At 40.3% G+C, this 14,015-nt stretch overlaps 1 protein-coding gene across 1 annotated transcript; it reads right to left on the bottom strand.

Annotated features, from left to right (window-relative positions):
- Positions 1–1,249: 1,249 nt before the first annotated feature.
- On the bottom strand, positions 1,250–7,886 carry LOC125563088. Its single transcript, XM_048727856.1, has 3 exons — positions 7,823–7,886; positions 1,422–7,751; positions 1,250–1,350 (listed from the first exon to the last, which is right to left on the bottom strand). The coding sequence occupies exon 2, from the start codon at positions 7,591–7,593 to the stop codon at positions 2,278–2,280; it is 5,316 nt and encodes a 1,771-aa protein (XP_048583813.1). The 5' UTR covers positions 7,594–7,751; positions 7,823–7,886; the 3' UTR covers positions 1,250–1,350; positions 1,422–2,277.
- Between the last annotated feature and the right edge of the window lie 6,129 nt (positions 7,887–14,015).

Raw genomic sequence — 14,015 nt, 5'->3', positions numbered from 1 at the left:
AGCACCGATATTTCCGAGCGAATATGCTGTACAACACTCTTGCAAGGTTATCCCAACCCGCGCATTAATGGGGAGGACAATAACCAGGATTCCAGGCCTGTAATACGGTTACGCCACGCACAGCTCGCCGAGATTGTGGATGACAAAATATAGAGGTCTATTTGGGCGTCTTGGGTCCCTTGGGGACTCGCCATGCGCACGGGCGCTTCTCTTTTATTGTGTACATGACATCAAATTAGCGAAGAAAAAAGACGCTGTTTTGGTATCATGCGAAAAGCATAAAATAAATAGAAATAAAGACGTAATGGGGGAGAATATTGACATCTTCATATTAGAATATTGACAAAATCCGCAATTTTGTCTACGCTGACTAAGTAAAGCTGTATTTTACTTTAAAGGGGCAGCAACATAGTACTGCGCATGTCTGGAGTCAGTGATTATTGTAGGCTTTTAAGTTTCAACAAACAGTTGAACTTTTTAAAAGCTGTGAATACCTTATTAAATAATATGCAATATTATATTGAAAACTATGTTAATTGACAGTTTGTGGTCATTTTTTTTGTTTTGTTTAAAGTCTCCCACATGTACCAAAAGCTCATAAGTCAGTATTAGAATTTCACTGAAGTTCATTGTGTCAGGGCTCTAGAGCTATTGCAAATCTCTTAACCATGACACTCCCCTTTTAAAGGAAAGTAAAAAAAAATCAAAATTGTTGGTGGGGGTCTCTGTTATGTTGGTTTTCTTTTTAGTTTTGTTCTATTATTATTATTATTTTCTTTTTTAGAGGGGGATGGGAATTCAGCTAAAAATAGCCAAGGGTCAATTCAAGCAACTAGTACAAAAGATGTTTTTTTGCAGTCCTTTATTTAATATATTCAAGGTTATCATGCAATTCTGTTGTTTGACTGCATATATTTTTTTTTCTTTCTTTTCATTACAAGTTCTATATGTGTAAGTGGTGACCATAGCTATGATTACTATTATTTAGAATATTTTTTTACCTACTAACAGAAAACAACTTGACTGCAAAACACTTACTGTAGGGCACTCGATATTAGGCATTACTTTCATGTGGACGTAAGGTTGAAATGTCAAAACCTTCATTAACCCGTGAACTACGCTTTAGCGTATTACACTTTGTGGTGATCTGATTCTATTGTACTTTTTTTGTGTTTTACTAACTATTACTGTTTAACTACAGTAGTTCTTTTTGTTGTAATTCAGATAGGTCAGATAGATGAGATGCTTCTGGATATGAACACAACTTTTATTTTCCACTTGTCGATATTCACGGGTAAAGTTCTACACGAGTTTCAACTTCAAAATTATCACGAATTACCACGAGATTCGCTGAAATAAACAAATATTGAAGATGAAAATTATGGCAATTTCCGCTAATTATACAAACGCATGATACTTACACGGGTGCGGAATCCATCCAAAAACAAATCCATACAGTATTCATTAGATTCAGGTCAAAAAACTCCAATAAAAAACTCCAGGAAATTCTCGACGAACTGAAAACGTTTTTTCACGAGGCTATGCGACCGCGCAAAGCTCGGAACAAGGCCTCTAACGCAGGGAGCCCGGATAATGGCGACAACATCCCGCCCCCCATGAACTCCTGCGGAGGAGGTTCATAACTATAAACGTATTGTCATAACGCTAATGTCCGTTCTATATTACACTATCTACGTCTGTCCCTTGAGTCTCCAATCCGATCCGTATCTAGACATCCTCATCCTCGGCTTCCAGCAGACACAACTTGGTTACCGGGCGCTTGTAGGTCGTCCCTTTACCGCGCACCTCTGCACTCCTTACCAATCCATCCACGCCAGGAAACACATTAATCACGCGCGCAAGAGGCCAGTTGTTTCGTCCAACGTTGTCGTCCGCAACGAGCACTATATCTCCGACGTGTAGGTTTCGCTGTTTCCTGTTCCACTTGCTTCGAACTTGCAAGGAAGGAATGTACTCTTTCAACCAGCGACGCCAGTAGTGGTTAGCAAGTAATTGCGCTTGTCTCCACCGCTTCCGACTGTACTTATCTGCCCGTTCATCCGTATCCGTAGGAAGATTCATCGTAGGTCGCACGTTCAGAAAGTGATTGGGCGTAAGAGGATCCTCATCATCAGGATTCTCTGGATTCCGGGTTAGCGGTCTTGAATTCGCGATACGTTCTGCCTCAGTAAACACGGTGGTCAGCACTTCATCGTTGAGGGGGTTCTTCCCCAGGATCGCCTTCAGACTTCGCTTGACGACTCTCACCATCCTCTCTCACACGCCTGACATGTGGGTGGCTCCAGGTGGATTAAAGATCCACTTGCATCCTTTCGCAGAACACTCACGTCCGATCTTGTCATGATCCATTCCTTCCAGATGTTCACGTATCTCCCGATCAGCTCCCACAAAATTGGACCCGTTATCCGACCACAGTTCCACAACATGGCCCCTGCGATTCAGGAACCTCATCAGAGCGAGTATGAAATCATCCGTCTCTAGCGACTTAGCTAACTCGAGATGAACTGCTCGGGAGTTCATGCAAACAAAGATAGCTCCCCAGCGCTTCTCAGTCACTCTTCCTCTTCCCCGCTTAACATATAGCGGTCCAAAATAGTCAATACCTGTATACGTAAAGGGTGGCTCGTAAGGGATCATCCGAATTCTAGGTAGATCTCCCATCTCTTGCTTCAAAGTAGTTCTTCTTTGCTTGCGACAATGAATGCATCTTCCAAGAACAGCCTTGATGGCCACTCTCGCTTTCACAATCCAAAACTGCTCTCTCAGCAGGGATAGTACTTGTTCCACGCCACAATGACCGTTGCTTTCGTGTAGGTGGCGGATCAAGATAGTAGTGATATGACTCTGTTTCGGCAATATCATGGGATTCTTGGCATCATCACTCATCGGTGCCATCGAGATCCTTCCTCCAACTCTCATAACTTCATCGCCTTTCATGACCGGCTTAAGCTTCAAGATAGCACTAGCAACATTCACCTCCTTTCCTGCCTTCAGAGCCTTCACTTCTTCAGGGAAACTTTCCCGCTGTACTAGTACAGCTATTCGTCGCTTGGCGCGTTCTATGTCGTCTGGACTTAGCTTGTTCTCTGACTCTCCAGGTGTCTTTTCAGTAGGCTTTGCATGCTTTCTTGTCTTCAACCACTCCACAAACTTCATTACCCACGCAACCTTTCGAATGGTCTTCATCCAATCAGAAGTGTCGGTTAGAAGCTTTTCCAGGCCATCTCCTGGCTCCAGGTCAGTGAAGAACACTTCTTTCTTTATCTCCAGACTTTCTTCAGACAGGGCATCAAATTTATTATCTGGCCATTGATCTTCTGACTCTCTCAAGAAACTCGGACCATTAAGCCATCGCTCATCCCGGAGAAACTCATCTATGGTTAGACCTCGACTTACTTCGTCGGAAGGATTTAGTTTTCCCGGACAGTGTCGCCATTGGTCAGGATTAGTCGCTTCGCGAATCTCTGTAACCCTGTTGGCTACATACGTCTGGAATCTGCGGGTTTCATTATTGATATAGTTAAGTGTTATCATCGAATCAGTCCAAAACACGACTCTGTCAGGCTTCAGGTCCAGTTCTCGGCGAACTGCTTGGTCCACCCGTGTTGCCAGTAGGGCTCCTTGTAGCTCCAGCCTTGGGATGGTTGAGCCTTTAATAGGTGCATTCCTTGACTTTCCGGCGACGAAAGCACACTCCACCATTCCGTCCGGGTACTCGATTCGTAAGTAGCTTACTGACCCGTATCCTGCCTCCGAGGCATCACTAAAGTGATGGAGTTGTAGTCCAACACCTTCATGGTCTGGCCTGCTGAAGTAGCATCGGGGGATGGACAAATCTTCAAGCCGTACAAGTTCCCTTTTCCATGTCTGCCACTGACGCAGAATGTCTCCACTGAGCGGCTCGTCCCATGGTGCCTTCCGCCTCCATAGGGCTTGCATGATCTGCTTGCCACGCATTATCACTGGTGCAGCAAAGTTCAAAGGGTCAAAGACAGAGCTGATTGTCGATAGTACTCCTCTCATAGTATCAGCCTTCTCAGTGTTGCTCACCTTGAACCCGAAGGTGTCTGTCTCCACGTTCCATCTAACTCCAAGTGCCCGCTCGACTGGGAGTTCATCAAGATCTAAATCAAGCGTTGGTGCTGCCCTCTTCTCGATAGGCACTTCAGCAAGGACCTCCCTACTGTTACTCATAAACTTTGTGAGGTTGAACCCTCCTCTACCACAAAGTTCGGTTAACTCGTTCGCAAGCGTGACTGCACTCGCACTCGTGTCTACGCTTTTTAGTACATCATCCACATAAAAATTATGCAGGACAGTTTCGATGGTGGTATCTCCAAAGTCACCAGCATTGTCAGTTGTAGTTTTCTTGAGTGTCCAGTTGGCTGCACAAGGCGAGTCGGTTGCCCCAAAGACATGCACGTTCATGGCATATTCTTCTGGAGGGTCATCAGAGCTTTTGTCCCACCAAAGAAATCGCAGAGAATCTTGGTCTTCTTCTCTAACTCCGACCTGAAGGAACATACCTTCTATATCAGCTACCAATGCAACATTGTCCTCCCTGAACCGTAGGAGCACCCCAGCCAGGCTGTTTGTACAATCAGGTCCATGTAACAAGTTCTTATTCAACGAAGTACCTTGGTACTCTGATGCAGCATCAAAAATTATCCTCAGCTTACCAGGTTTGTTGATATTCGTCACTGCAAAATGAGGTAAGTACCAAGTTCTCGGTCCAGTCTCTTGTGCTTCTTCTGGGCTGAGTTTGCGTGCATGCCCTTTAGTGATATACTTCTCCATGGCTGCTCGATACTTCTCCTCCAATCCAGGCTCTCGTGAAAACTTACGCTTCAGACTATTCAGTCTTTTATCGGCTTCATTCCGGTTATTAGGTAGGGTCACATCATCATCCCGCCACAGGAGGCCTGTTTCATAGTGACCATCACGCTTAGTAATGGTCTTCTCCAACTTATCGATAGCCTTCCTGTCTTCCCTGGACAGATGGTGCGATATAAAACTTGGGGATCCCTTGTCCGTCCCAACACTCTTTGTACCGAAACTCTCCAAATCCCAGAACAGCTCAATCTGATGCTGAAGTTCTTTCTTATAATCAGCAAAGTTCAGGTTTACTTCCTTGCATGAGGTCTCCCCTTGAAGGGTTCCTGTAATTACCCATCCAAGAGGACCTCTCAAAGCCTTCAAATCACTGGCTTTCGTCGCTGGTCTACGCACTTCAAACACCTCATGCGCATAGCCAACGTCCTTTCCTATCAGAACCGAAACCTTAGGCATGTCTACCGAGGGAATCTCAATATCCCTCAGATGCGGGTGTGCCTCTCTGTCAATATCTTTAGGAAGACACTTTTCGTTGACATTGAATTTCTTCGTTACCAAACCCTCAGTTACGGGAATTCTATCCCCTTCACCACTTGCGTGTTGCAGTTCAAACTCCACAACCTCTATCTGTTCCTTACTACTTCCCATCATGGTGGTGATGGATATTTCCTCAGTATGACCTTTAAGTTCGAGTTTCGCTGAAACCTCCGAGCTTATCATAGTTCCTCTTGAGCCATTATCCAGTAGCCCATACGTTGTCAGAGAGTTCCCATTTGGGGCAATCAATTTAACTGGTACAACATGTAGTAACACCGTCCCCGTGGCTCTTTCAGAAAATGTCGCGTATTGCTCGGTTTGCCTGTGTGGCTCCCCACCCCGGGTGCCCTGAGCATGGTCTCTTCTAGGGGGTCCCTCGGTCGTCCCCTCCCCTGCGCTCGAGTTAAGTTCTTTGGGAGGGTCATCTTTAGCTCTAGGGGGGTTATGTAACAAGGTGTGGTGTTTTCGCTCACTTTTGCAGTTACAAAAAGTGGTTGTATGGCATCTGTCCCTCATATGTCCTGGCCTAAGGCATATATGACACAATCTCTTCTCCTTTACCAGTCGCCAACGGCCGGGTAAGTCCCTTCCCTTGAAATTTGCACAGTCTGAAAGCCTATGTTCTCCTTGACAGCAAGGACAGGTCTTAATTGGGGCTTGTTTACCCATAGTAGTTTCAGGGGGTGAACCTTCCATGTCTGTTTTAAAGACAGAAGTCTGTTTCTGGTAGTTCTTGCCTTTCCCACCCTGCTCGGGTCTTTTATCACCACCACCCTTGTTCTCACTCATGCTTAGGTTAACAAAACCTGGGTCATTCTTTATGGCTGCTTGCCTCTTCACATAATCTGCCAAATCTGAAATCTTAGGGATACCCCCCTTTTCTCTTATCTTGTAGGATACATCACCCCATTTATTTACTAAATACTGGGGAAGCCTTCTAACTATCTGTTTCATGTTTGAGATGGTACTGGCTTCAATAGCATATTCCCCAACAAGTTTCTTTGAGGCTGATTCAAGTTGCTCTGCAAAATCCCTCAGTCCCTTATAATCATGATTGTTCAATCTTGGGCCTCTGGTCAAATTGTCAATACAAGAAGCAGCGACGGTCGCTGGCTGCCCATATCGGTCTTCCAAAATATCAACTATCACTGAATAGCTGCAACCGGAAACCCTTTCCACAACTTCAAAAGCCTCCCCCGAGAGGAACTTCGGTAGGAATTCAACCTTTTGTGAATCACTTAAAATTTCATCTTCTAAATTATCTCTCAATCTCTTCCTAAAATTAGGAAAGTCACTTGGATTCCCAGAGAACTTAACAGGTTGCATGGCTTGGAGCATGGTCAGCTTTAACATGATATCAGTACTGTTCACGGGAAGAAAACCAAACGGGGTTTTCCTATAACTACTAGTGGGGGCTTCTTGGTCGTTAATCTGGGGTTTTCTCTCAGGAATGGGGTCTTTAGGATGGGAAGGGCCCTCCATTAGCTTAGGTGTGTCTGGTCTAGGATTATCAGGAATGGGGTCACATTGCTCGGTCCATTTCATTAGCTTTGCCTCTTGAGACATGGGTGGCATGACCCCTACATCCCCTTTATACTCTTCTGACACACAACTATCAGACTCACTCCCTCTCTCTTCTAATAACTCAGCTTCCTTTTCTGCGATTTGAACCTGGAACTTGAGCTTACATGCTCTCGCTTTCTGTTCATATTCCAATTCTATTTTCTTACGTTCCAGATCCATTCGATGCTGAGCTATCTCTTCTTCTTGTTGCAAAAGAAGCTTTTTCATTTCTATTTTCTCTCTTAATTTCCTAGACCTACTAGACAGCCTTGACTTAGTTGAGTTTGACTTTCCTTTCTTCAAACGTTCATTTGCCAATTTGGTAGTAGTTTCACACTCATTACGAGTTTCTTCAAATTTCTCTTTCACTCTGTTGAATTCATCGGTTGCCAATTCTTCCAAAATGTACGACTGATAGCAGTCCTCATAGTTATTCAAAGCCGACTGTAATTCATTCAAGGCTGTCTGTATTTCATTGGCTCTAGAGGGATCATCAAGACAAGTTTTGAGCTCTTTCATGTGAATACTCACGCGCCCTAGGTAGCCTCCTAGGGACCTTTTCTTGCTTTCTATTCGTTCGACTTCACTACTAGCTTCGTTTTCACTCATGTTTCCAAGATAATAATCCTCAGTGTTCATTTACTCTTCCGTCGAATGATGTTGTAATTCAGATAGGTCAGATAGATGAGATGCTTCTGGATATGAACACAACTTTTATTTTCCACTTGTCGATATTCACGGGTAAAGTTCTACACGAGTTTCAACTTCAAAATTATCACGAATTACCACGAGATTCGCTGAAATAAACAAATACTGAAGATGAAAATTATGGCAATTTCCGCTAATTATACAAACGCATGATACTTACACGGGTGCGGAATCCATCCAAAAACAAATCCATACAGTATTCATTAGATTCAGGTCAAAAAACGCCAATAAAAAACTCCAGGAAATTCTCGACGAACTGAAAACGTTTTTTCACGAGGCTATGCGACCGCGCAAAGCTCGGAACCAGGCCTCTAACGCAGGGAGCCCGGATAATGGCGACAACACTTTTTTAATATTATTATTTACTTGTATAATTTAGATGAGCAATACATATTTCTTTATGGCTTTGTAGAGCTCATCTCGTTCCTCATAAATAACAAACAAAATGAAGTTTGTTCTTATTTTGGTGCAAAGGAATCTACAGTAGTTTTCTAATCAGATAATTGTTTTTCTTTTAACACTCACCTGTTATTTCAACAGCCTTACTTGAGTTTGCTTGTCTCAGAAATAGACCTTGCTTAATAAACAAAGACATGTTACAAACTTATTTAATAATAGGTAACAACACTGCAATATTGTATGAAGAGAGTGCCCCTCTCTTCCCCCTGCTATTGTTGAAATTATGCTCAATAAACTTTTACCTCTTCCCTCTCCACCAGTTAAGCATTCTATGTATGCTTCCCTGTACAAAATGCACCCCTTCAAATAGAACATTAAAGTTCACATACTTGTTTACTTCCTCAAACTCTTTGCTTTGTGTTTTTTGTTAACTTCCTAGGAACAAATTGAATACATATAATCAATAAATCTAGCAAGCTTATTTTGCAAACTCACTTTTTTTATTATTTTTGCGCAAAACCTATCAGGATTAAGGGGGTCCAGCGCAAAGAAAAAAAAAACAAATTAAAAAAAAAAGCCCATTGGCCTGGGATCGAACCCGGTCTGAAGAACAAAACGGAAACCATACATACGGATTACCCAATCGGTATGGCAGCACAAGGCTTTTACGGAAGGCTGTAAAGAACCCGAAGGCCCCAAGCACCGATATTTCCGAGCGAATATGCTGTACAACACTCTTGCAAGGTTATCCCAACCCGCGCATTAATGGGGAGGACAATAACCAGGATCCCAGGCCTGTAATACGGTTACGCCACGCACAGCTCGCCGAGATTGTGGATGACAAAAAATAGAGGTCTATTTAGGCGTATTGGGTCCCTTGGGGACTCGCCATACGCACGGGCGCATCTCTTTTATTTTGTACATGACATCAAATTAGCGAAGAAAAAAGACGCTGTTTTGGTATCATGTGAAAATCATAAAATAAATAGAAATAAAGACGTAATGGGGAAGAATATTGACATCTTCATATTAGAATATTGACAAAATCCGCAATTTTGTCTACGCTGACTAAGTAAAGCTGTATTTTACTTTAAAGGGGCAGCAACATAGTACTGCGCATGTCTGGAGTCAGTGATTATTGTAGGCTTTTAAGTGTCAACAAACAGTTGAACTTTTTAAAAGCTGTGAATACCTTATTAAATAATATGCAATATTATATTGAAAACTATGTTAATTGACAGTTTGTGGTCATTTCTTTTGTTTTGTTTAAAGTCTCCCACATGTACCAAAAGCTCATAAGTCAGTATTAGAATTTCACTGAAGTTCATTGTGTCAGGGCTCTAGAGCTATTGCAAATCTCTTAACCATGACACTCCCCTTTTAAAGGAAAGTAAAAAAAAATCAAAATTGTTGGTGGGGGTCTCTGTTGTGTTTGTTTTCTTTTTAGTTTTGTTCTATTATTATTTTTTTTTTTAGAGGGGGATGGGAATTCAGCTAAAAATAGCCAAGGGTCAATTCGAGCAACTAGTACAAAAGATGTTTTTTTGCAGTCCTTTATTCAATATATTCAAGGTTATCATGCAATTCTGTTGTTTGACTGCATATATATACATTTTCTTTCTTTCTTTTCATTACAAGTTCTGTATGTGTAAGTGGTGACCATAGCTATGATTACTATTATTTAGAATATTTTTTTACCTACTAAAAGAAAACAACTTGACTGCAAAACACTTACTGTAGGGCACTCGATATTAGGCATTACTTTCATGTGGATGTAAGGTTGAAATGTCAAAACCTTCATTAACCCGTGAACTACGCTTTAGCGTATTACACTTTGTGGTGATCTGATTCTATTGTACTTTTTTGTGTTTTACTAACTATTACCGTTTAACTATCACACTTTGTTTCACGGGTTAATGAACACAACTCTAATTACTTACAGCAGTTCTTTTTTAATATTATTATTTACTTGTATAATTTAGATGAGCAATACATATTTCTTTATGGCTTTGTAGAGCTCATCTCGTTCCTCATAAATAACAAACAAAATGAAGTTTGTTCTTATTTTGGTGCAAAGAAATCTACAGTAGTTTTCTAATCAGATAATTGTTTTTCTTTTAACACTCACCTGTTATTTCAACAGCCTTACTTGAGTTTGCTTGTCTCAGAAATAGACCTTGCTTAATAAACAAAGACATGTTACAAACTTATTTAATAATAGGTAACAACTGCAATATTGTATGAAGAGAGTGCCCCTCTTTTCCCCTTGCTATTGTTGAAATTATGCTCAATAAACTTTTACCTCTTCCCTCTCCACCAGTTAAGCATTCTATGTATGCTTCCCTTTACAAAATGCACCCCTTCAAATAGAACATTAAAGTTCACATACTTGTTTACTTCCTCAAACTCTTTGCTTTGTGTCTTTTGTTAACTTCCTAGGAACAAATTGAATACATATAATCAATAAATCTAGCAAGCTTATTTTGCAAACTCACTTTTTTTTATTATTTTTGCGCAAAACCTATCAGGATTAAGGGGGTCCAGCGCAAAGAAAAAAAAAACAAATTAAAAAAAAAAGCCCATTGGCCTGGGATCGAACCCGGTCTGAAGAACAAAACGGAAACCATACATACGGATTACCCAATCGGTATGGCAGCACAAGGCTTTTACGGAAGGCTGTAAAGAACCCGAAGGCCCCAAGCACCGATATTTCCGAGCGAATATGCTGTACAACACTCTTGCAAGGTTATCCCAACCCGCGCATTAATGGGGAGGACAATAACCAGGATCCCAGGCCTGTAATACGGTTACGCCACGCACAGCTCGCCGAGATTGTGGATGACAAAAAATAGAGGTCTATTTGGGCGTATTGGGTCCCTTGGGGACTCGCCATGCGCACGGGCGCATCTCTTTTATTTTGTACATGACATCAAATTAGCGAAGAAAAAAGACGCTGTTTTGGTATCATGTGAAAATCATAAAATAAATAGAAATAAAGACGTAATGGGGGAGAATATTGACATCTTCATATTAGAATATTGACAAAATCCGCAATTTTGTCTACGCTGACTAAGTAAAGCTGTATTTTACTTTAAAGGGGCAGCAACATAGTACTGCGCATGTCTGGAGTCAGTGATTATTGTAGGCTTTTAAGTGTCAACAAACAGTTGAACTTTTTAAAAGCTGTGAATACCTTACTAAATAATATGCAATATTATATTGAAAACTATGTTAATTGACAGTTTGTGGTCATTTTTTTTGTTTTGTTTAAAGTCTCCCACATGTACCAAAAGCTCATAAGTCAGTATTAGAATTTCACTGAAGTTCATTGTGTCAGGGCTCTAGAGCTATTGCAAATCTCTTAACCATGACACTCCCCTTTTAAAGGAAAGTAAAAAAAATCAAAATTGTTGGTGGGGGTCTCTGTTGTGTTTGTTTTCTTTTTAGTTTTGTTCTATTATTATTATTATTATTTTCTTTTTTAGAGGGGGATGGGAATTCAGCTAAAAATAGCCAAGGGTCAATTCAAGCAACTAGTACAAAAGATGTTTTTTTGCAGTCCTTTATTCAATATATTCAAGGTTATCATGCAATTCTGTTGTTTGACTGCATATATATATATATTTTTTCCTTCTTTTCATTACAAGTTCTATATGTGTAAGTGGTGACCATAGCTATGATTACTATTATTTAGAATATGTTTTCTACCTACTAAAAGAAAACAACTTGACTGCAAAACACTTACTGTAGGGCACTCGATATTAGGCATTACCTTCATGTGGATGTAAGGTTGAAATGTCAAAACCTTCATTAACCCGTGAACTACGCTTTAGCGTATTACACTTTGTTGTGATCTGATTCTATTGTTCTTTTTTGTGTTGTACTAACTATTACTGTTTAACTATCACACCTTGTTTCACGAGTTAATGAAAACCACTCTAATTACTTACAGTAATTCTTTTTTAATATTATCATTTACTTGTATAATTTAGATGAGCAATACATATTTCTTCTTGGCTTGTAGAGCTCATCTCGTTCCTCAAAAATAACAAACGAAATGAAGTTTGTTCTTATTTTGGTGCAAAGGAATCTACAGTAGTTTTCTAATCAGATAATTGTTTTTCTTTTAACACTCACCTGTTATTTCAACAGCCTTACTTGAGTTTGCTTGTCTCAGAAATATACATTGCTTAATAAACAAAGACATGTTACAAACTTATTTAATAATAGGTAACAACTGCAATATTGTATGAAGAGAGTGCCCCTCTCTTCCCCCTGCTATTGTTGAAATTTTGCTCAATAAACTTTTACCTCTTCCCTCTCCACCAGTTAAGCATTCTATGTATGCTTCCCTGTACAAAATGCACCCCTTCAAATAGAACATTAAAGTTCACATACTTGTTTACTTCCTCAAACTCTTTGCTTTGTGTTTTTTGTTAACTTCCTAGGAACAAATTGAATACATATAATCAATAAATCTAGCAAGCTTATTTTGCAAACTCACTTTTTTTATTATTTTTGCGCAAAACCTATCAGGATTAAGGGGGTCCAGCGCAAAGAAAAACAAAACAAATTAAAAAACAAAGCCCATTGGCCTGGGATCGAACCCGGTCTGAAGAACAAAACGGAAACCATACATACGGATTACCCAATCGGTATGGCAGCACAAGGCTTTTACGGAAGGCTGTAAAGAACCCGAAGGCCCCAAGCACCGATATTTCCGAGCGAATATGCTGTACAACACTCTTGCAAGGTTATCCCAACCCGCGCATTAATGGGGAGGACAATAACCAGGATCCCAGGCCTGTAATACGGTTACGCCACGCACAGCTCGCCGAGATTGTGGATGACAAAATATAGAGGTCTATTTGGGCGTCTTGGGTCCCTTGGGGACTCGCCATGCGCACGGGCGCTTCTCTTTTATTGTGTACATGACATCAAATTAGCGAAGAAAAAAGACGCTGTTTTGGTATCATGCGAAAAGCATAAAATAAATAGAAATAAAGACGTAATGGGGGAGAATATTGACATCTTCATATTAGAATATTGACAAAATCCGCAATTTTGTCTACGCTGACTAAGTAAAGCTGTATTTTACTTTAAAGGGGCAGCAACATAGTACTGCGCATGTCTGGAGTCAGTGATTATTGTAGGTTTTTAAGTTTCAACAAACAGTTGAACTTTTTAAAAGCTGTGAATACCTTATTAAATAATATGCAATATTATATTGAAAACTATGTTAATTGACAGTTTGTGGTCATTTTTTTTGTTTTGTTTAAAGTCTCCCACATGTACCAAAAGCTCATAAGTCAGTATTAGAATTTCACTGAAGTTCATTGTGTCAGGGCTCTAGAGCTATTGCAAATCTCTTAACCATGACACTCCCCTTTTAAAGGAAAGTAAAAAAAATCAAAATTGTTGGTGGGGGTCTCTGTTATGTTTGTTTTCTTTTTAGTTTTGTTCTATTATTATTATTATTTTCTTTTTTAGAGGGGGAGGGGAATTCAGCTAAAAATAGCCAAGGGTCAATTCAAGCAACTAGTACAAAAGATGTTTTTTTGCAGTCCTTTATTTAATATATTCAAGGTTATTATGCAATTCTGTTGTTTGACTGCATATATTTTTTTTTCTTTCTTTTCATTACAAGTTCTATATGTGTAAGTGGTGACCATAGCTATGATTACTATTATTTAGAATATTTTTTTACCTACTAAAAGAAAACAACTTGACTGTAAAACACTTACTGTAGGGCACTCGATATTAGGCATTACTTTCATGTGGATGTAAGGTTGAAATGTCAAAACCTTCATTGACCCGTGAACTACGCTTTAGCGTATTACACTTTGTGGTGATCTGATTCTATTGTACTTTTTTGTGTTTTACTAACTATTACTGTTTAACTACAGTAGTTCTTTTTGTTGTAATTCAGATAGGTCAGATAGATGAGATGCTTC

This window comes from Nematostella vectensis, chromosome 5 (genome assembly GCF_932526225.1).
Source record: "Nematostella vectensis chromosome 5, jaNemVect1.1, whole genome shotgun sequence".
In the NCBI taxonomy this organism is placed as follows: Eukaryota; Metazoa; Cnidaria; class Anthozoa; order Actiniaria; family Edwardsiidae; genus Nematostella; species Nematostella vectensis.
Note: the sequence above shows the minus strand (reverse complement) of the source record. Positions and strands in the feature narration are given on the sequence as shown.